The sequence below is a fragment of the Bombina bombina genome, chromosome 5 (genome assembly GCF_027579735.1).
Source record: "Bombina bombina isolate aBomBom1 chromosome 5, aBomBom1.pri, whole genome shotgun sequence".
Classification (NCBI taxonomy): domain Eukaryota; kingdom Metazoa; phylum Chordata; class Amphibia; order Anura; family Bombinatoridae; genus Bombina; species Bombina bombina.
The window spans coordinates 1,005,464,107-1,005,488,494 of NC_069503.1; the positions used below are offsets into that span (position 1 = coordinate 1,005,464,107).

The 24,388-nt window shown below is 38.2% G+C and overlaps 1 protein-coding gene across 2 annotated transcripts in view; it reads left to right on the forward strand.

Annotated features, from left to right (window-relative positions):
• The window catches only part of VPS13B (vacuolar protein sorting 13 homolog B), a 1,996,594-nt gene that overhangs the window by 1,731,770 nt on the left and 240,436 nt on the right, over positions 1-24,388 (forward strand). For both annotated transcript variants that reach the window (XM_053715243.1, XM_053715242.1), the window contains exons 38-39: positions 1,539-1,749; positions 9,642-9,826. In XM_053715243.1, coding sequence (XP_053571218.1) covers positions 1,539-1,749; positions 9,642-9,826 — 396 coding nt within the window. The remainder of the gene's footprint in view (positions 1-1,538; positions 1,750-9,641; positions 9,827-24,388) is intronic.

A 24,388-nucleotide genomic window follows, 5' to 3' on the forward strand; every position in this document is an offset into this window, starting at 1 on the left:
ACAACCCCCTCCAACATTAAAACCCACCACCCACATACCCCTAATCTAACCCAAACCCCCCTTAAATAAACCTAACACTACCCCCCTGAAGATCATCCTACCTTGAGTCGTCTTCAGCCAGCCGACCCACCGATGGAACCGAAGAGGAGATCCGGAGCGGAAGAAGTCATCATCCAGGCGGTGCTGAAGAAGTCTTCCATCCGATGAAGTCATCATCCAGGCGGCGCTGAAGAAGTCTTCCATCCGATAGAAGTCTTCATCCATGCGGCGTCTTCAATCTTCCTCCATCCGGAGCGGAGCGGAGCCATCTTCAGATGAGCCGACGCGGAGCCATCCTCTTCTTCCCGACGACTAACGACGAATGGATATTCCTTTAAGGGACGTCATCCAAGATGGCGTCCCTTCAATTCTGATTTGCTGATAGGATTCTATCAGCCAATCGGAATTAAGGTAGGAAAAATCTGATTGGCTGATTGAATTGATTGACAACTTGATAACTAGGCCCCTTAGTATCTCCCTAACTTGGTGTTTGCTGTCAAGGGGTGTACTTACTTATTGTGGCTTTACCCCATTTGTAGCATGCGAGTAATGTTAAAAGGGTGTTGCAGCATTTTTTTTAACTTTCTTTGTTTCCTTTCTCTCTTGTTATCTCTCTTTTCTTCCTTGCCTTTCTCCTTCTTTATTGTGTTTTGTTCTCTTTTTTGTTACTTTCTTCGTTCTTTTGACTAAACAGGTTACATTGCGGAAGTATTTCCTGTTTGTTTGATGTTTCAAACTCAATTGTCTAGAGTCATCTTGTGCTTTAGTTCACACAATATGACAAAATGGATATAAAGTGCCATAAAACATTTTTAGTTATGTGCAAATTATAAAACGGTCAACAGTGCGTGAAAAAAGTGTAAAAAAAAAAACTTATAAGTATTTTAATAAAATTTCTAAAAATCTGCAAAATTACTTACATTTTAGTGTTGCCAAGTGTAGCTTGGTCTACCCCCTTATCAGTATCCCACTCCAAACCTTTTGGTCTCATGTAACAAAGTGTGTACTTGAGGATAATTATTTATGCAAGCAAGGGGGGGGGGGGTTGAGGATAGACAGCAGGTACTGCTATTATTTGTTGCCAATAGGCCTGCTCATTTCCATGGGGATAATGTCACATGCATTGTGAAAGCTTCAGCATTATACTGTGCACTGTTTTAGTCAGGTGACATGTGACTCTACCCCCTACCATGCACAAGTGCATTCTGCAGAAGCTATGTCCTGGATAGCACCTTCCATATATGGAAATGCCCAGGGGAGAGCTTGCTGCAAATAAAACTATGCTTGGATTAATGGGGGTTAAAACATAAACAGTTTTGCAGGTAAGCTTTGGCTTTATTATATATTTAGAAACTGATGTTACTGTTGTGTGTCACTATACTAACAGTGAGCAGAAAATTCTGTTTTTGTTTGATCATAGTCATAAACCTTAATCAGTATTGTTAAGATAAAACCTATATATATTTTTTTAAAATTTGTTTTTTATTTTCTCATTAAAGGTTTTCTGGGGTCAAGAAAATCTGAATTGCTTACTTCTTTTGCATGAACTTGTACAAGAATACTTAAAGAAAGAATCGATATGTTGCGTGGCAAGTAGTGATCAGCCAGTCCAACCAGCATCTCCAGCTATTGGTAGACCACAAACCTCTAAGACAGAGCATAGTTCTGATGACTTGAGAACTGGCCTTTTCCAGTACATTCAAGATACAGGTATGGCAAATTATGTGAATTTTGATATTATTCATAATATTTATTTTACAATATTTGTTTATGAAGAAAAGTTGATGAAATAGACCCCTGTTTGTCTGCTTTCAGTGGGTTTGCCTAGTTTTTTAATATTACCATTTTTATGTATACTGCAGGATTGTTAGTTCTTCTTGTTGGTAACACCACCCTGGTATACCAAATACATGCATAGTTTAAAATATGTACTTTGTTATTTCTGCTTAAACATACTGTTCAAACATACTGCTTAAAAAAGTCATATTTTCTCTGTATTAACAAATTTAGATTATATACCCTCTGTCTTTGAGGATCCTATGGAAGAACATATTGTAAAATAATTTAGTTTTTATGTGAGATTAAATAGCTACCAGTTTAAATATATTTAAGCTATAAAACACTTCTGTATTTGTTTAATAATATTTATTTTTGTGTATTATTTATTCATGTGACTCAAGATTGTGTTATTTAACATTTTGAAGAAATCTAACAGATCTTTAAAATCATAGTCTTATATTTAATTAACTTTAGAACTATTTATTTAAAGATAAACTGATTTTATAACAAACTACTGGAAATTAGTTAGTCATAGTAATAACTCACCTTCAGTTTTAGATTTTATCCATTCTTAACTTGGAAAATATTAAACACTGCAAATTACTAGCATGTGGTGAATAATGCTTTGTGTTAATGGAATTTGAAGAATGGTTTCTATTTTCACAAACTCTGAGAAACTCACACTCGAACCAAATACAGTAATAAAAATATGCATTTTTAAACCATGTGGAAAAGGGATTAATGTAAATAAAACACCAAGATTCCATTAATAATTACTGTAAGGAACCAAAAGGTGCTTTATATTTGTTAGACAATAAAAATTAATAAAGAAAAATAGCCAATCACAATTTAGAACAGCAGTGTGCTGGTCCTGTAGAAGAAGGTGTAAGTTTTATCAGAGGGTTAAAATATTTAAGGGACATTGTACACTAATAATTAATTAATCAGCCATTACAAGTGGCTGGTTATTGCTACAAGCTAGCGGTAGCAATTATCACTTATAAAATTAACCAGAGATCATATCTTTGGTTAATTTTATAAAACTGATCCAAATGGCCCCAAAATACTGTATAGTGTAGTTTATTAAAAAATAAAGATGGCAGCATCTTTCTTTTTTTAATAAAATGACTGCACTTGGCAGTATTTTGGGGTTAAAGTTAGTGGGAGTGGGGTATTAGAAAAAAAACGGCACTGAAAGTGCCCTGTACATTGTGATCTATGGGAACTGTATGTTCCCAGTAAATATATATGTATATGCTTCTATACATATATATATATATATATATATATATATATATATATATATATATATATAGATATAGATATAGATATATACATACACATATTAACACATAAATATATATGTATATCAGTATATACATATATATTTATATTTGCTGCCATCGCTTCACTGGTGTAGAAATTCTGATGCTGTCATCTGATGCCCTAACTAGCTGTCGGGTATGGAGTCTGCTGGTATATTGTTTGCGGATTAGCAAGATCTGGCCTAGTTAGTTTTTAAAGAACTTCTTTTGGAGGGAGTACGTTTTTGTTTTCCTCAAGAGCCCTTTTTAATGGGATTTAAGTATTTATGCTTTTTTCTACTTTGTAGATTTTTGCACCAATGGAGCTTTCTGATTCTCATTCTGTCACTAAATCCTCCCTAGAAGCTGGGCCTCCTGAAAAGTTTCCTACCAGTGTTAATTGTGTTTATTGTAAAAAGGCTGAGGTCTTACCTCCAGATCATTTATGTCTAATGCTGCTCTTGCTTCTAAGGGTATTACTGTTCCTTCTGTTTGTTCCTTACAGGAGACTTCTACAGATTTTGTATAATGCATACTAGGTCATATTGTCAGTATCATCCAGATTAGTATCAGATTATAGATATAGCTCCTGTAAAAAATAAATTTAAAAAAAATGGCATAATTCGGTGCCACATTTGAACTTGGCTGTAATAGTCACTTGGAGATGATATCCATTTTCAAATTTAAAATAATTTCAATTGAGGAAAAATTCCAACAGTTGTAAGACACAGTCACTGGGTGGATCCCTGCATAAGGGTATCTGGCCAATTGTCTGCAATCCCTAGTTGGTGTAGAATTACAGTATATAAGCTTGTGACATCCAGTCACAAGTAAATCAGTCTCACAAATTAGTATCTGATCCAAGAATTATATCAAATGCCCAGAATCCCATAGAAATTAAGGTATATGCAGTACAAAAAACTATCAATTTGAATCTATGAAGGTTGCTATGGGTTTCATTATATTATTATATCACTTCACTCCCTTCAGTTAAAGGAGAGAAGAGAAGGATGTGTGATAACAGAAGCATTTAAGGAAATCAAGGGATTTAATAAATGTTAACAACACTAAAATAAGTGGATATCATTTTAATTTATAAGGTTCTGGAATATTTAGCAAAAACACTTTATGTTAAGGGTGGTTTATTCTTGGAATTGATAAGGCTAACAAGTGAATTAGTACAGAATTTACTTCATATCTATGCATTAAAATATTTGCTTTTGGTGGGAACTCCCTGGCAGCGGCCATTACTGGTCACAGCTTTGAGTGCTGCTCCAGCTCTGAAGATATAGCTTGACATAATACTTTCATAAGATGCCATCTGGCAGGAAATTTTACATTCTACAAGTAAGCTAATGATCCTCCTTCTGCTGATTTAAAAAATATTGAGCTTGTTGCCAGCAACAGAGCACCGGAGCTTTTTTTGAGGTTGCGGCCTCCCACCAAACCCCCGGGTGTGTACCTTCAAGCCTTAACCATATCACAACACCAGATCACGTTGCAATACTTGTCAATATGGAAGTACAAGCTTTACAGATGGATGACATATACACAGTCCTGCAGCCCTGCTGGAACGCTTACGAGAAGGCATTCTCACTCAGATTCGACAATCTGCCACTGATTATACAACCCTTTGGGATGCAAGATAGCGCCTGTACAGCCCTACAAACAGAAAAAGTCCCTCAGGTCTCCAGTCCACTGAGCAGCAAACCAGAGCCGAGAGTTGGAATGCAGGGAAGTACCTCTACAGAACAGGCACATGGTGACACTCATACCGCAGCTGGTTACTATGCTTATTCGCCCGACAGTGGGTCTTGCATAAGGAAACCTGGGGATGGTGCGGCCGACCTCCCTATGCAAGACTGGGGCCTAAGATGTGATCAACGAGCAAGAGCCCATGATAAGAATGACGCAGAGGAAGCAAATTGATGTTAGAAGTGCTATTTTGTATTCTGTGCCACTAGCAGTCTCGCTTCACTCAAGTTTATACCTTCAGCGACACATCCTACTCGACTATATCAGGAATTGCTGTCACCCTAATGCTTTGCAAAGATTGCTGTGTGAAGTACCTGGACTATGGCCACAACCTCCTTTCAACAAAGAAACACAAACCCTGTTTATAGTAGACTGCCCCAATGGTAGTTTAATTTTACACATTTTCTGGTCTTAGAACAGTTTATGGGTAGACTATCAAAACGCATGCTAATGATGCCAACAGGTTAAACTTTCTTACTGCGTTGAAACCAATGTGCTAACCACCATAAAGCAGAGCGTGAGTTGAGCCCTATGCCTTGAAGGTCTTTATTCTTTATTGCTGGCTTCAGGACTTGTTAACCATTATAACTTACTAACTTTCAATATGCCACCCGTATTTACTAAGATGACTGATTCCAACTAAATTAAAGATGTTAAAGGAATGTCTTAATATATGGTCTTGAAGGGACTAATTTCTAAATAGTTATGTTTTTTGGCTTCCTTTTCCTCCCCTAACATATATTGTATCCTCCCTTTACTATTGTTGTTCAATATGGCATGGGAAATTTTGAAATGTTTGGGGTATATTATGGGGTATAAGTAGTACATATGTCTATCCTTTACTGCAATGCCCTGACCATTAATGTGTTCAATTGGACTCTAATACAGTTATCCCTGTTGTCTAATCCGCTCAACAGTATGATACAGCTCTATGTGTAGTGTGGTTGTCAGGTTTTAGTGCATGCTTTCTAAAGATACATAGAACACAGGGGTAAAATCTTCATCTAGCTTCCTTTTTTAGGGGTTGTTATGCCTGTGTTCTGTGCTCTTGTGTTTGTGTATCCTAAGGAACATTACACTCTTGGTTATATTGTCTATATCTGAATAATGGCACGGTTACTAATTTTTATATTTCATAGGCAGTTTATTGGTTATGTTATTAATTTATACTTTCTCCCTCCCTTAAATACATCATGTAGCATTGTATCATATCCCCGTGTCTCTATCTTGGTTTATTAAGCCCTTTATGCAGAGTATATGGTTTATTAAGCCCTATATGCAGACCTAATCCACCTTCTCCAATTTTAGTACCCTTAATCATCCTGTAGATGTTATGTTTGCAAGACCGAACACTGATTGATAATTAAATACTAGGGTCCTCATATTTTTCAGATACCACAAGCTGAGAGGTAAATTATTTCATATGCTGAGTAATTCTTATTACTCTATATTAGCCCTCTCAATCCCTCCTACCACCACTTAAAGGGACAGTTCACCCAAAAACTTACTCCCCTTTAAATTATTCCCAATGATCCTTTTTACCTGCTAGAGTGTATTAAATTGGTTGCAAGTAGCTCCTTTACTCATATTTCAGCATTTGAAATAGCTGATATAGCTTGTGGTTTCCCAACCTATACTGAAAGTTTTGATGCTGGCGTATACACTATTGACAAGCCTAAGTAAACACAGCCAGCAGAAGAGATTAGACCCTCAGTGGGGGGCATGACAGTTAAGTAATAAAATGATAATTTTCCATTGTTCTCTCTATGTATTGAGCTTTGGTGTTCTAGACAAATATAAGATAAGGAAGCAAGTCTGTGTACATGAAAGTGATAACATAATGAGATCTGATATTACCTTAAGTTCAACCCATTGTAATAGGCTGTGGTTTCAAAGCACAAAACCAGCTACTTCAGATACACAAATAAACCCGAAAATGCAATTTCTCAAATATTTTATACTCTGCAGTTGGTATAACAAGTCATTTAAAATACATTTATGGAAAAACAATTTTACAGTGTACTGTCCCTTTAATTGCCATTGAGCAAACTCAGACAGAGCACAGCTTCCCCTGTTAAAGTTACTGCTGTTATTCCAAGAACGGATAATTAGCCTTATCTCACCTGTTTGTTTCCTAACTATGCCGTGTGGAATTTTCTTTTCTTTAGGAATAAATAAATCAAAAAATGTCTGGAAAAAATAAATAAATAAATATTTGCTTTTCTCTATCAAAATTATCTGAAATAAAAAACACAGGGGCTTTATTTTATAGTTTCCACTTGTTTGCACATCACTCTTCAGCTGCATCCTCTTCAGCTACATCCTCTTCTTACCTAAAACAATTTGTCACTTTCTTTCCTCATCTCATCCACCTCTTACTGCCTAATTTCTTATTCATTTTTTTTTAACAATCACATGATTTCAAAAATAAAGATAACACTACTTTGAACTCTCTCACAAAACTTGTAGAATTTCTGAGCTTGCAGTTACTTAAACACAGTTCCCACTGCTGCATATAAACATACTACTGCACACCCTGACTGCAAACCACTTTTCGAAGATTATGTAGAGAATTTCCAGAGAGATCTTAGAGAAGCTTTTACAATCATGTGTGCCATGATTGCACAAGCAGTATGCAAATAATTTACGTAAGAAACCAAAAGTGTGTGAAAAAGTTAACAATTCTTTTTTTATATGATCACATTTGGCGGTGAAATGATGGCATGAAATATACCAAAATGGGCCTAAATCAATACCTTAGATTGTCTACGTAAAAAAAAAATATATAGTTTTGACAGGTAATTAAAAAAACAAGGCTCTATTTCTGTTTATATGAAGTGATAACAAAAATGCTAAAATTCTCCGGTATGTAGGGCGAGTTCTTCTCTGAAATTCCCAGTAGTGAAGGGGTTAATCTAGAATAGTATATGGTCTGTGATTATAATTTAAAACTATGCAGAATTGGATATTAGTGGCTACGATTAACACTACTCAGTGTGCCTGCTAACAGCCTGAGGGCTCTAAAGAGGGATGCAGGTACTTACCTACTAGCTGCCTACTCCACTGATCTTACCTTGAATATAGTTTTATCAAAGATTGAGTAGAAAAAAATAGAGAAAGGTAATTGATTTCCTTACATTCTTCCCATGTATTCTTTCATATTTTTTTTTCTTTCAAAACATTCTTCTTCCCTAGCTCATATTAATCACCTTTCCTGGTTTATGACTTCTAGCTGCTTTGCTCACCTTTTCTTTCCAATCATTGTTCTTTAGGTTGTAAACTGAAGAGGCTTTCTACCTACGGTGACTTTATTTATTACTGATTGTCACTCAAGGGCAGGATTTGCTTCTTATGTTCCAATTTCTTGAAGCGTCACTATTTATTTAAAATAATATACCAATGTATTTACTGCATTTTAAAAGGGATATTAAACAGTGCTCCTTTAGTAGAAATAAATATGTTAAATCAAAGTAAACATAAAAAGTTAAAGATTATGTAAAAAAAAAACAGCAAACAAGTTACTTGTTTTTTTCTTCAAAATAAGTAACCACTGCTCTCAGGGCAATATGAAAGCTGACATTGCATTCTGCCTCTTCTGCATTCTTCCTCTTATGAGTATAGGCAAATCTGACTCACTGTTTATCTAGTATTTACTTAATAGTAAACCAGCTCATGTTACTCTGGACGTTTTATAACATCAAGCTAAATAAGCCTTCCTGTTGAGACCCCATCTGCATTGTAGGGCTTTGACAGAATGTAATGGACACTGCACAAATTAAGTTTAAAAAAAATAATTAAAAAGATAAAATCCGTTTAAAATTATGAATAATACATTTTGCAATGATTTATATTAAAGTGAATGTAAATTTTGATGCTAAAGTGCCCGGTTTTTAAAAATTCGATTAAAAACAGGGGCACTTTATTAATCAAAATTTACATTTCATTCGTGTTGTAAAAAAATACTTACCTTTTAATCTTAACAGCCGATCCAGCTTCCTCCACCCGTCACAAAGCCTCTTCCTGGGTCTAAAATGAGGAATCCTGCTTCCTCCAATCACGGCGTTGAATCAGACACTGATTCCCCCGGGGGGGAAGCCGTGATTGGAGGATGACCTATCCATCATTGCTAACGTCAGAAATGGCTTGCGACGACCGGAGGAAGCTGGAGCTGCTGCCAAGTTTAAAAGGTAAGTATTTTTTCATAACGAGTGAAATGTAAATTTTGATGAATTAAAGTGCCCCTGTTTTTAATCAAATTTTTAAAAACCGGGCACTTTAGCATCAACATTTGCATTCACTTTAAGTATATGCCACTTCCTAGTGCTTTTTTTATTATAACAATGAAACAAACTGTTTCATATCCCTTTAAGGTTTATTTCAGTAAAGGAAGAACATGTATATTTCTTAGTTAAAATCTGCTTAAAGTAGTACAATACATCAAAACAACAATAATCTCATGAAGTAATGAAGGCAGGTATTTATTTTTTTAACCTTGCTATACATTCAAAATTACAAAGTTCTCGACTCTTACACTGATTTGTAATGACTGATCTGATGTTTGGTCTGTATATAGCATTCCACTTATCTCTTTTACTGGAAAAAATCCATATGTTGCTAAACTAATAAAATTTATAAAAAAATATTTAGTCATTTTAGGCGTTTTTAAAAAAAACTAATTTACTGCCAGTAAATCAATTTGCCTTGATCTAAAGCTAAATTCATATCATAGTATATAATTTCATCCACACACATTTTTTTTCTTAGATGCACAGAAACTACCAAATGCGTATGAAGTCATCTTTTACAATGAGACAGAAGAAAGCCCAGGAATGATGCTCTGGAGATATCCAGAACCAAGGGTGCTAACTCTGGTCAGAATTACCCCAGTTCCTTTCAACACCACTGAGGATCCTGATATTAGCACTGCTGACCTTGGAGATGTCCTTCAGGTGTGGTTTCAAAAACACTATTTGATTGTAAACTATAGTATACTTTACTGGTAGCAAAATGTAATAAAACTGACGTTTAATCATTTCCTGAAAAAGAACACCATCATAACAACAGGTCTTGATCTCAAGTTGGTGGGTACTAGGTCCAGGAGTCATTTACAGAAACATGGGTTGATTAATGGATAAACATTTCCACCAGCGATGGTAAGAACAAATACTGTAAGTGAATTCAAGTATCCCTGAGATATATTGAAGGCTATCCTATGATATAATTAAGCCTACGCTTAAAGGGACATGAAACCCAAATTTTTTCTTTCATGATTTAGAAAGAACATGCAATTCTAAACAACTTTCTAATTTACTTCTAGTATCTAATTTGCTTCATTCTCTTGATATCCTTTGCTGAAAAGCATATCTAGATAGGCTAAGTAGCTGCTGATTGGTGGCTGCAGATTCTTGCTCACCCATGTGCATCACTATTGCTTCAATAAAGGATCTAAAGAATGAAGCAAATTAGATAATGGAAGTAAATTGGAATGTTGTTTAAAATTGTTTAAAATTGTATTCTCTACCTGATTCATGAATGAAAAAAATTGAGTTTAGTGTCCCTTTAAGAAGGAAATGTGGATAGAGCTAAAAAGCCTTTAATTGTATCTGCCTTAAATATCTATGTTCCTAGTTAAAGGGACATTCCGGTCAAAATTTAAATGCACATAGATTAATTACATCTTTGAATAGAAACATATTTGCAATATAGATGTATTGCCAAAAATGCTTCTAGTAAAAGTTATCACTGTTTTAGTGGTAACATTTTTCTCTGCATGTGCATGTGAAGCAGAGCTAGATATTCTCACTGCACCTGCGTTGTAAATATTGCAGCTGCTCAGATCATCTGTGGGGCTTGTAATCATGTCAGCAATTAACAAATTGAGCCATTACCAGATGGTACATGCACATTAGGCTCTCTGAGCAAGTCCTGTGTTTAAAATGCTGGTGCATGGTGCATACTTAAATACTCTTTTGAAACAGCTATAGCTTTTATTAGAAGCATTTTTGCTAATGTATGTATATTACAAATATGCTTCTGTTCAACGTCGAAATGCATCCATGTGGTTTCCAATTTTGGCTGGAATATCCCTTTAATGCTGTTTTTGTTTTATATTATTTTTTGTATCAATAACTTTGTCTCTTATACCCTTGCTATATATTTACAAACATAATCTTGGCTACCACGCTTGTGTGACTCATTGAATACAAAACTATAATCTACGTTTTCATTAAATTAAGATCTTTAATTATGTCCAAACATGATAAACTTACAGACCACTTCATATGAATGTGCTTCTTGAGATGCAACCCCTAATTCCCTGTATTTTTTAATTGGGGTTTGCACAATAGTTAGTAGGAACTTTGTATTATAACAATGCTTCTCTCAAATCTAGGGGCAGACTTTGGTGGCTGAATAAAAAGGTAAGGTGAGGACCAACCTAAGACCTGGGGAACTGGATCCAGAATGATTATAATGTTCATGGAATAAATAAGGCTGGTTATGGAAAACTTGAAGCAAATAGACTAACTGAACTGGAACAAGAACAGCCAGGAACTTGTAGATAGGGTTGCCCATTTGTCAGTTCCTGGGCACAATAGTAGATAGACTCACACAATCTCCCCCCCCCCCCCCCCAATCATTAACTCTTTATTCCACCGTGTATATTTCTCTTGTTAAGTGTATCCAGTCAACGGATCATCCATTACTTGTGGGATATTCTCCTTCCCAACAAGAAGTTGCAAGAGGATCACCCATAGCAGAGCTGCTATATAGCTCCTCCCCTAACTGTCATATCCAGTCATTCTCTTGCAAGCCTCAAACAAGATGGAGGTCGTAAGAGGAGTGTGGTGTTTTATACTTAGTTTATTCTTCAATCAAAAGTTTGTTATTTTTAAATGGTGCCGGAGTGTACTGTTTATCTCAGGCAGTATTTAGAAGAAGAATCTGCCTGCGTTTTCTATGATCTTAGCAGAAGTAACTAAGATCCATGGCTGTTCTCACATATTCTGAGGAGTGAGGTAACTTCAGAGAGGGAATGGCGTGCAGGTTTTCCTGCAATAAGGTAGGTGCAGTTAATATTTTCCTAGGGATGGAATTTGCTAGAAAATGCTGCTGATACCGATCTAATGTAAGTAAAGCCTTAAATGCAGTTATAGCGACTGGTATCAGGCTTATTAATAGATACACATACTCTTATAAAAATTTAATATAAAACGTTTGCTGGCATGTTTAATCGTTTTTATATGTATTTGGTGATAAAACTTATTGGGGCCTAGTTTTTTTCCACATGGCTGGCTTGAATTTTGCCTAGTAACAGTTTCCTTACTGTTGTAATATGAGTGGGAGGGGCCTTTTTTAGTGCTTTTCTGTGCAGATAAAAATACTGACAGAGACATTCAGCTTCCCTCTGCATGATCCAGGACATCTCTGGAGGGCTCAAAAGGCTTCAAAGTCGTTTTTGAGGGAGGTAAAAAGCCACAGTAGAGCTGTGGCAGTTGTTGTGACTGAAAAAAAAAAAAAAAAAAAAACGTTTTTGTCTTTTATTATTCAGTTTTGGGTATTAAGGGGTTAATCATCCATTTGCAAGTGGGTGCAATGCTCTGCTAACTTGTTACATACACTGTAAAAATTTTGTTAGTGTAACTGCCTTTTTTCACTGTTATTTCAAATTTTGACAAAATTTGTGTTTCTTAAAGGTGCAGTAACGTTAGCAACACTGAGGTTCATCAGATTTCAGTCGGACAACATCACGACTGTGGCTTACATCAACCATCAAGGGGGAACCAGGAGTTCCCTAGCGATGTTAGAAGGCTCAAAAATAATTCGCTGGGCAGAGTACCACTCTTGCCACCTGTCAGCAATCCATATCCCAGGCGTGGAGAACTGGGAGGCGGATTTTCTAAGTCGTCAGACTTTCCATCCGGGGGAGTGGAAACTCCATCCGGAGGTGTTTGCTCAGTTGATTCATCGTTGGGGCAAACCAGAGTTGGATCTCATGGCGTCTCGCCAGAACGCCAAGCTTCTTTGTTACGGATCCAGGTCCAGGGACCCAGAAGCGACGCTGATAGATGCGCTAGCAGCGCCTTGGTTCTTCAACCTGGCTTATGTGTTTCCACCGTTTCCTCTGCTCCCTCGACTGATTGCCAAAATCAAACAGGAGAGAGCATCTGTGATTCTGATAGCACCTGCGTCGCCACGCAGGACTTGGTATGCAGACCTAGTGGACATGTCATCCTTTCCACCATGGACTCTGCCTCTAAGACAGGACCTTCTGATACAAGGTCCTTTCAATCATCCAAATCTAATTTCTCTGAGACTGACTGCATGGAGATTGAACGCTTGATTCTATCAAAGCGTGGCTTCTCCGAGTCAGTCATTGATACTTTAATACAGGCACGAAAGCCTGTTACCAGGAAAATCTACCACAAGATATGGAGTAAATATCTTTATTGGTGTGAATCCAAGACTTACTCATGGAGTAAAGTTAGGATTCCTAGAATATTGTCTTTCCTCCAAGAGGGCTTGGACAAAGGATTATCAGCTAGTTCCTTAAAGGGACAGATTTCTGCTCTGTCTATTCTTTTGCACAAGCGTCTGGCAGAGGTTCCAGACGTCCAGGCATTTTGCCAGGCTTTGGTTATATTTAAGCCTGTGTTTAAACCTGTTGCTCCCCCGTGGAGCTTAAACTTGGTTCTTAAGGTTCTTCAAGGAGTTCCGTTTGAACCCCTTCATTCCATTGATATTAAACTTTTATCTTGGAAAGTTCTGTTTTTGATGGCTATTTCCTCGGCTCGGAGAGTCTCTGAGCTATCTGCCTTACAATGTGATTCTCCCTATCTGATTTTTCATGCAGATAAGTTAGTTCTGCGTACCAAACCTGGGTTTTTACCTAAGGTGGTTTCTAACAAGAATATCAATCAAGAGATTGTTGTTCCATCGTTGTGCCCTAATCCTTCTTCAAAGAAGGAACGTCTTTTACATAATCTGGACGTAGTCCGTGCCTTGAAGTTTTACTTACAAGCTACTAGGGATTTTCGTCAAACATCTTTACTGTTTGTCGTTTACTCTGGACAGAGGAGAGGTCAAAAAGCTTCGGCAACCTCTCTTTCCTTTTGGCTTCGGAGCGTAATAAGCCTAGCCTATGAGACTGCTGGACAGCAGCCCCCTGAAAGGATTACAGCTCATTCTACTAGAGCTGTGGCTTCCACCTGGGCCTTTAAAAATGAGGCCTCTGTTGAACAGATTTGCAAGGCTGCGACTTGGTCTTTGCTTGACACTTTTTCAAAATTTTACAAATTTGATACTTTTGCTTCTTCGGAGGCTGTGTTTGGGAGAAAGGTTCTTCAGGCAGTGGTTCCTTCCGCTTAATCCTGCCTTGTCCCTCTCATCATCCGTGTACTTTAGCTTTGGTATTGGTATCCCACAAGTAATGGATGAGCCGTGGACTGGATACACTTAACAAGAGAAAACATAATTTATGCTTACCTGATAAATTTATTTCTCTTGTAGTGTATCCAGTCCACGGCCCGCCCTGTCCTTTTAAGGCAGGTCTAAATTTTAATTAAACTACAGTCACCACTGCACCCTATAGTTTCTCCTTTCTCTGTTTGTTTTCGGTCGAATGACTGGATATGACAGTTAGGGGAGGAGCTATATAGCAGCTCTGCTGTGGGTGATCCTCTTGCAACTTCCTGTTGGGAAAGAGAATATCCCACAAGTAATGGATGATCAGTGGACTGGATACACTACAAGAGAAATAAATTTATCAGGTAAGCATTAATTATGTTTTTCTACAACCAAGCAGTCTTTTCTGCCAGTAGCCTACAAATAAATATTTTTACCTCTATGGCTAACAGTAACACACATAAACAGAAGTGATTTTCTACCCTTACTTCCTTCACTTCATTCTGCTCCATATTTTGCAATGGGTTGAGGCCACAGAGGGATTTTGTATCTTTAGCTAAAAAAAACAAATGTTTAAATACAATGGACATTTAAGTTTCCAGTATTTTTGTGAAGATTTTACTAGACAGCCTGCTGAAATACTGGACTGCCCGGTTGAATACTGGACACCTGGCAACTCTACTTGTAGATACTTGTGGAAACAACTTTATTTTCAAACACATCTGTTCCCGAGTGAAAACTGTTGGTTACCCAATCAGCAGCTGCAAGAATGTCACTGCTGATTGCTTATTACCAGCAGTGCTTTCTAGCTTCTGAGCTGTACATTAACTATGTTTTAACTTCTTTGTGGGGGTAAACCACCTACGGTAGCAAAATCATTACTTATAAAATGATATTCTCTAACAAATTAGAGCATTTTTTTCACTATACAATTCATGCTATGCCACAATTCATTAAAGCACAATAGTACAGTCATTAAATAATTAACAATCTGTGAAAATCATGATAGTCATAATATTTTGGCACTAATTATCCTGAACTGGACATGAATTCTGAGCCATTCAGGGGCAGCATACATTTATAGATACATAGAAACATAGATTTTGACTGCAGATAAAAACCATAGGCCCAAGAAGTCTGCCCAGTTTTTTCTAATCAATAACCACCAATCACTAGCCATGTTCAGCTAAGGATTTGTAGTGTGTTACTGCACTAGAGCTGACTTTAACTATTTGTTTGACCCTTGTGTAGATGATTAACACATAATTTCTTTCAGGTGATGAGAGTCCATGAGCCATTACTCCATGGATTCAACTCCTGGCCACTAGGAGGATACAAAGATTCCCAAAGCTCTAAGAGCACCCTCCCACCTCTCTGGTATTCTAGTCTTTTCTTTGCCTCCACAAGAGGAAGAGGAAAAATCTAATCAGGATGCTCCATATTCTTTGTTGAGAGGCGTCCTTGGACTGATTTGAGGCCTGTTTTCCCCTCAGATAGATGCTACTGATAGACAGAGGGGAGATTGGAGTTTTGGGCAGGGACACAATAACTCCCAGTGAGGAGTTGGTCACAAGCCTTTTAGCCACAGGTGTAGAGATCAGTCCCTTAGCCTCCTCCTATTGGGTCCTTGATATACTCCACATATTTATCCTCTCCTGTGACGTAGACAGCGATGGGTGTGCTCTCTAATGGAAGCAGTCTTTTCTGCAGCCAATATGCACAGTAGAGAGGGTGCATCTGAGGTAAATGCAGCCATTTCTTGCACTCACATAGCCCACAGTCTATTAGTAGGAACACACATTTTGAGGTACATCATAGACAGGGGATGTACACATGTAACAGACTAATTCCACCTTTATTACTTAGACTTTTTATACTTTATTATGTGGTTATAGCTGCTATTTACTATTCAGCTAAATCTTGATGCAACCTTATACCCTCTGCTATATACACAGTAAAAGGGATATAACTGGCAATGTGAGGGGGGAGTCTCTTTGTGTATTTGTATGTTGTTGTGCATGGCAGTTAGTTAGTAGCAAGGCAATTCTATTTTCATTCTATTTTTTAAATTTCTTAACTGTTTCTTTGTGCAATGGCCATTTTTCAAATGTCTTATTACTGAAGGTTAAGATATTTTTGTTATTTTTATGCAGTGCATTTTTAATATTTACTATTATTACACAAGGAGATTTTCCTTTTAATACGTATTAGCCAAGGTTCTCATATGTCTTGGACTTTATTTTACAAGGTCCCAGATACATTTTTTCCAAACATTTCATTTACTGTTTATACATGTATTTACAGTTAAAAAATGGTGGTTGTCTTGATTTATTTTATTTGTTTGTTTGTATATTCTTTCATGGAGCATACTGAATTTGGTCCCTACTACCTTGAATTATCCTATAGATTAGAGGTCAGCAATCTTGGCACCCCAAATGTTTTGGAACTACATTTCCCATTATGCTCTGACACACTTTAGGCTGGCTGAGTATCATGGGAAAGGCAGTTCCGAAACATCTGGGGTGCCAATGTTGCTGACCCCTGCTTTAGAGGGTAGATCCGCTGATAAAAAATTTATTTTCTATTTTGCTGGATTGTTTAGTTCATTTTAGCAATTCTGGAATGGATCATATTAGGCATTCTAATAGTATAATGCTGCTCATGCCTCTAAAGGAATCTGCCCTCCTGTTTCCTTGCTTCAGATTTTGCTCCAGGATTTAAAGGTTGTGCACTCTGCAGTTGCGGGGGCTATGCCTCCACCAAGTATGCACAATGTTATTTTCTGTTTTGCAGAATTGTACCAGTTCAGTTTTGCAATCGCTGAATGGATCACATTAGGCATTTCAACAGTCTAATGCTACTCTTCCTCTAAAGAAATCTGTCCTCCCTTTGTTTCCTCAATAGAAGAGAGTGCTCCAGATTTTGCTCCAGGATTTACAGGTTTGTGTGCTTTGTAGTTGTGGCGGCCATGCCTCCTTCAAGTATGCACAAAAGTTCTATGTCTCAAAGTCATCCTAAAGTTACATTATCAAGTTCTTCTGCATCATCGGAAATCAGAAAATCTTAGAATACCCTTATAGTTTTCAGACTCAAGCACCTCAGGTTGTTTTCTGAAGGTCAGTTTTTTATGTTGAGTTTTTTTTACTGATCAGGACACAGAGTCTACCTCTTTCATGTTTGTGCTTGAACATCTTAGTTCTTTGTTTAAAGATATTTTACATACTTTAGGCGTCCAAGATTCTAAATCATCGCAGGAAAAACATTTTGAACTACTGTAATTGGTTTTTAAACCTTCTGAGGCTCTTACTAAAATGATTTTCAGAGAGTGAACAAAGCCTGGTATTATCTTTTAATTCATCCTTTAAATTTAATAGGATGTTTCCTTTACCAGCTTCTAATGTACAGCTTTGGGAAGCTTTTCCAGTGGTAGATGGTGCTATTTGCTTTTGCAAAATGCATTAATATTCTCTTAGAGGATGGTATATTTTTCAGGAATCTTATGGACATGAAATTGTTAACCTTTCATTGAAGTGCCTTTTTGAGCAAACATTGCTTTTGTAGCAGTTGCGTCTGCTTTTTAGTGTTACAATTTGTCTGAGCAAATCTTAGATCTTGAATTTCTTCCTCTTCCAAATCAGCCTGAAGGTGCAGCTTTTCTGGTAGGGTAGGGTAGTCCAAGATCTAAACATAGTTTCCAATAAATTAAATGATAGGTTCCAAATCAAGGCCTTTTCGAGGAATGTGTCATTTATCTCACGTTCCAAAAGACTTTGTGATTTTTATGTCTGTATTATCTGTAGTTCAAGTTTTGGAACAAGGCCAAGGATTTTATTCCATCCTTTTCCATTATTCCAAAGAAAGAGGGAACAAATCTATCAGAGTTCCTATTTTCAAAATAATAACAATCTGGACAATTCTACCATTTATTCAACAGTGTTAATTTATATCAACGTTTAATGTGAAGGATACCTTCCTTCCTATTCCTAGACCATCTGCAGTTTCTAAGAATCTTCTGTTTTGTCTGTCTACAACTATCCTGTCTGTAATAAGAACTCATGTAGTTCAGTGGCTGTATATCTGGATGACATATTGGTTCAGGCTGTCATTTTTTTCCTTCAGCTGTATTCCATACAGTCTACTATTGTTTTCTTCTTAAACATGGGCATTCTAGACTCAGTGACTATGCAGCTATCAAGGATCAAAGTTACAGTCAGTTTGCTCACAATTAGAATACATTCCTAACCCATCTGTAGCTCAGTGTATGGAATTATTAGATCTAATGATTGCAGGAGCAGGTGTTCCATATGAGACCCCTTCAACTTTGCATGATTGACAAGAATGCAAAAATGTCACTCATCTATCTCATAGAATCCAATGGGATTCTTCAGTGAGGCAATCTCTGTCCTGGTGGATAGTTTTCCAAACTATTTTTCTGGAGGCGTCCTTCGCCCAACTTGAAAAAAAAATGTCTGCAAACACCATTCTCTGGGATTTTCAGTTTTGTCTGGGGGTCCAGGTGAGCACAGGGACTGTGGTTTCCTCAGGAGGTGAGGTTACCAATAATTATCTTGGACCAGTGGCGTATTTAGGTTTTGTACTCCGGATTTAGGTAGTTTTTGGCCATATAATTGTTTTGGTCAGGGAGTAATGGGACCTTTTTTTTGCTGCATTTTAAAATTAAATTTTCACCAGCCAGGGCTAGTAAAAAGCTTGCATGCACCCAAGTAGGTTGAATTAGCACGTGTACACACAGAGTATACATGTGAGCAGTAACGCCACGGCAAGGCTTCAACCACTGTTACCGTCCATTCACACACCTCTCATATCTCCTTTTACACATGATACACTCATACACACAATCGCTCAATGAAGAAAAAAAAAGGACATTGTTAATATTATTTTAACACTAGCAAATGCAAACAAGTTCTTCATGTTTCTAATCATCAAATACCATAGTGTTATCAAGACTAAAAAGGCACATCAGGACAGATAATGCAGTGTACAGTGATTAACACAAAAAAGCTTAGCATTGATGATTAGTAACCTACAGCAAAGAGTACATTAGTGTTCTATTACAACACTGCATGAATAGACAACATAGGACACCAGATCTCTGTGCAATTGTGCATTAAGATGAAAACAGGCAGCATAAGAAGTCTTGAGCAACATTTCATAGGTAATTTCACAAACTTTTAAACATCAAAATCATTTTGAAATCCCAAAAGCTTTATGGCTAAAGTGACATATAGTGGGCATCACAGTATCCAAAGTGGGTAAACACAGTGACAATGCCATAAAGAGAGTATTTGGATTCATTGTTCATTGTTAATATAGCAAACTTAACATATATTACTAGTGTCCTTTAGTGCACACCTCACAGATACATTAATCCTTTATGACCACCTACTCCTAACTATGGGTAGAAAAGCTAGATGGAATTCTGAATCCACTGGATTAACAACAGACAAGGGAAGGCAGTTTATATTACCATAATTAAGACCATGAGATAAAACAGGTTATACATACAATATGTTTATACAATCACAGACACAAGGACCTACTTTGAAAAAGTGTTGCAAGTATCTATTATTTATGATCTGTATTTTGCTCTAGATTCTGGAAAACATAATCAAAATAAATCAAGTAGTACTGTAACTGTCACCTTCACCATCCTCCATCAATATTTATTTTCAGCCATTATGCAGCCCGCTACCAAATTTAAGATCAGTCAGTCTCATGAGTCTCAGTCCTTTTATACTAGTATCAGCTCGCCCTGCCAGCATCTACTGTCAGCAGTGGCAGTGGCACCGTCCTGTCACTCAGGTAGCAGTCAGCAAGTTAGCACTCGAATGATCACAAGTAGTGACTCTCTGTGGCAGCCTGAGTTGGACTTGGTTCCTAAATAATCACTACCTGAGTTAGTGGCTCCAGACGTCCACTGTCCTCACTCCTCACAGTAGTCACTGTCTCCACATTCCACGGCTGCACTGGATTAGTGATCAGATTCAGACTTCAGTCTGTCTCCCACTCTCCTCCTCGTGACTCTCTCACCTCTGTTGCCGCTTGGCCTGGGAGATCACGTGAGTGACTCTCGGCCTCAACTTCAAGCAATGATGTGCGGTTGGCTGACAGTCATGTAACCCTCTGTAAAAAGCCGGTCACGTGACCGCTCGGCGTCAAAGTATTTTTTTTAAAAAAAAATAGCGTTATCAAATCAGTGTGGACAAGTGCCGCCCCCCAAAAGATGCCACCCTAGGCACCGGCCTTGTTGGCCTATCCGGTAATACGCCCCTGTCTTGGACTCAGTGCAATCTGTGCAATTTCTGTTTCTAAGAGTCATAGTTTGAATTGAATAGAGAATTCTTCAATAGTCTGATTGCTCCAGTCAGGCCCCGCAGAAGTTGTTTTGCAAATTTGATTCTCCATTCATCAGTTACTTGAGTATCTCACCTTGATGGATTAGAGATTGTATACTTATTTTTTTTAAAACAACCAGGTTTCATTGATGCTGTACTGAACACCTTATTTCAGCCCATAAAGTAAAATTTCAAATGATTTGTAATTGTTTCTTTCCTGCTTTTGAAAACCAGGGTTTTCGCTGGCATTCTTTTGGAATTCCAAGAATTCTTATTGCAAGTCGGTTTGGATAATTACTTATCTGCTAACTCTTTAAAGAATCATATTTCTCCAACATAGGTGTGTCCGGTCCACGGCGTCATCCTTACTTGTGGGATATTCTCTTCCCCAACAGGAAATGGCAAAGAGCCCAGCAAAGCTGGTCACATGATCCCTCCTAGGCTCCGCCTACCCCAGTCATTCTCTTTGCCGTTGTACAGGCAACATCTCCACGGAGATGGCTTAGAGTTTTTTAGTGTTTAACTGTAGTTTTTATTATTCAATCAAGAGTTTGTTATTTTAAAATAGTGCTGGTATGTACTATTTACTCAGAAACAGAAAAGAGATGAAGATTTCTGTTTGTATGAGGAAAATGATTTTAGCAACCGTCACTAAAATCCATGGCTGTTCCACACAGGACTGTTGAGAGCAATTAACTTCAGTTGGGGGAACAGTGAGCAGTCTCTTGCTGCTTGAGGTATGACACATTCTAACAAGACGATGTAATGCTGGAAGCTGTCATTTTCCCTATGGGATCCGGTAAGCCATGTTTATTAAGATCGTAAATAAGGGCTTCACAAGGGCTTATTAAGACTGTAGACTTTTTCTGGGCTAAATCGATTCATTATTAATACATATTTAGCCTTGAGGAATCATTTAATCTGGGTATTTTGATATAATAATATCGGCAGGCACTGTTTTAGACACCTTATTCTTTAGGGGCTTTCCCAAATCATAGGCAGAGCCTCATTTTCGCGCCGGTGTTGCGCACTTGTTTTTGAGAGGCATGACATGCAGTCGCATGTGAGAGGAGCTCTGATACTTAGAAAAGACTTTCTGAAGGCGTCATTTGGTATCGTATTCCCCTTTGGGCTTGGTTGGGTCTCAGCAAAGCAGATACCAGGGACTGTAAAGGGGTTAAAGTTAAAAACGGCTCCGGTTCCGTTATTTTAAGGGTTAAAGCTTCCAAATTTGGTGTGCAATACTTTTAAGGCTTTAAGACACTGTGGTGAAAATTTGGTGAATTTTGAACAATTCCTTCATATTTTTTCGCAATTGCAGTAATAAAGTGTGTTCAGTTTAAAATTTAAAGTGACAGTAACGGTTTTATTTTAAAACGTTTTTTGTACTTTGTTATCAAGTTTATGCCTGTTTAACATGTCTGAACTACCAGATAGACTGTGTTCTGAATGTGGGGAAGCCAGAATTCCTATTCATTTAAATAAATGTGATTTATGTGACAATGACAATGATGCCCAAGATGATTCCTCAAGTGAGGGGAGTAAGCATGGTACTGCATCATTCCCTCCTTCGTCTACACGAGTCTTGCCCACTCAGGAGGCCGCTAGTACATCTAGCGCGCCAATACTCCTTACTATGCAACAATTAACGGCTGTAATGGATAATTCTGTCAAAAACATTTTAGCCAAAATGAACACTTATCAGCGTAAGCGCGACTGCTCTGTTTTAGATACTGAAGAGCATGACGACGCTGATAATAATGGTTCTGAAGGGCCCCTAAACCAGTCTGATGGGGCCAGGGAGGTTTTGTCTGAGGGAGAAATTACTGATTCAGGGAACATTTCTCAACAAGCTGAACCTGATGTGATTACGTTTAAATTTAAGTTGGAACATCTCCGCATTCTGCTTAAGGAGGTATTATCCACTCTGGATGATTGTGACAAGTTGGTCATCCCAGAGAAACTATGTAAAATGGACAAGTTCCTAGAGGTCCCGGGGCTCCCAGAAGCTTTTCCTATACCCAAGCGGGTGGCGGACATTGTTAATAAAGAATGGGAAAGGCCCGGTATTCCTTTCGTCCCTCCCCCCATATTTAAAAAATTGTTTCCTATGGTCGACCCCAGAAAGGACTTATGGCAGACAGTCCCCAAGGTCGAGGGAGCGGTTTCCACTTTAAACAAACGCACCACTATACCCATAGAGGATAGTTGTGCTTTCAAAGATCCTATGGATAAAAAATTAGAAGGTTTACTTAAAAAGATGTTTGTTCAGCAGGGTTACCTTCTACAACCAATTTCATGCATTGTCCCTGTCGCTACAGCCGCGTGTTTCTGGTTCGATGAGCTGATAAAGGCGGTCGATAGTGATTCTCCTCCTTATGAGGAGATTATGGACAGAATCAATGCTCTCAAATTGGCTAATTCTTTCACCCTAGACGCCACTTTGCAATTGGCTAGGTTAGCGGCTAAGAATTCTGGGTTTGCTATTGTGGCGCGCAGAGCGCTTTGGTTGAAATCTTGGTCAGCTGATGCGTCTTCCAAGAACAAGCTACTTAACATTCCTTTCAAGGGGAAAACGCTGTTTGGCCCTGACTTGAAAGAGATTATCTCTGATATCACTGGGGGTGAGGGTCACGCCCTTCCTCAGGATCGGCCTTTCAAGGCAAAAAATAAACCTAATTTTCGTCCCTTTCGTAGAAACGGACCAGCCCAAAGTGCTACGTCCTCTAAGCAAGAGGGTAATACTTCTCAAGCCAAGCCAGCTTGGAGACCAATGCAAGGCTGGAACAAGGGAAAGCAGGCCAAGAAACCTGCCACTGCTACCAAGACAGCATGAAATGTTGGCCCCCGATCCGGGACCGGATCTGGTGGGGGGCAGACTCTCTCTCTTCGCTCAGGCTTGGGCAAGAGATGTTCTGGATCCTTGGGCGCTAGAAATAGTCTCCCAAGGTTATCTTCTGGAATTCAAAGGGCTTCCCCCAAGGGGGAGGTTCCACAGGTCTCAGTTGTCTTCAGACCACATAAAAAGACAGGCATTCTTACATTGTGTAGAAGACCTGTTAAAAATGGGAGTGATTCATCCTGTTCCATTAGGAGAACAAGGGATGGGGTTCTACTCCAATCTGTTCATAGTTCCCAAAAAAGAGGGAACGTTCAGACCAATCTTAGATCTCAAGATCTTAAACAAGTTTCTCAAGGTTCCATCGTTCAAGATGGAAACCATTCAAACTATTCTTCCTTCCATCCAGGAAGGTCAATTCATGACCACGGTGGATTTAAAGGATGCGTATCTACATATTCCTATCCACAAGGAACATCATCGGTTCCTAAGGTTCGCATTCCTGGACAAGCATTACCAGTTCGTGGCGCTTCCTTTCGGATTAGCCACTGCTCCAAGGATTTTCACAAAGGTACTAGGGTCCCTTCTAGCTGTGCTAAGACCAAGGGGCATTGCCGTAGTACCTTACTTGGACGACATTCTGATTCAAGCGTCGTCCCTTCCTCAAGCAAAGGCTCACACGGACATTGTCCTGGCCTTTCTCAGATCTCACGGATGGAAAGTGAACGTGGAAAAGAGTTCTCTATCTCCGTCAACAAGGGTTCCCTTCTTGGGAACAATAATAGACTCCTTAGAAATGAGGATTTTTCTGACAGAGGCCAGAAAAACAAAACTTCTAGACTCTTGTCGGATACTTCGTTCCGTTCCTCTTCCTTCCATAGCGCAGTGCATGGAAGTGATAGGTTTGATGGTAG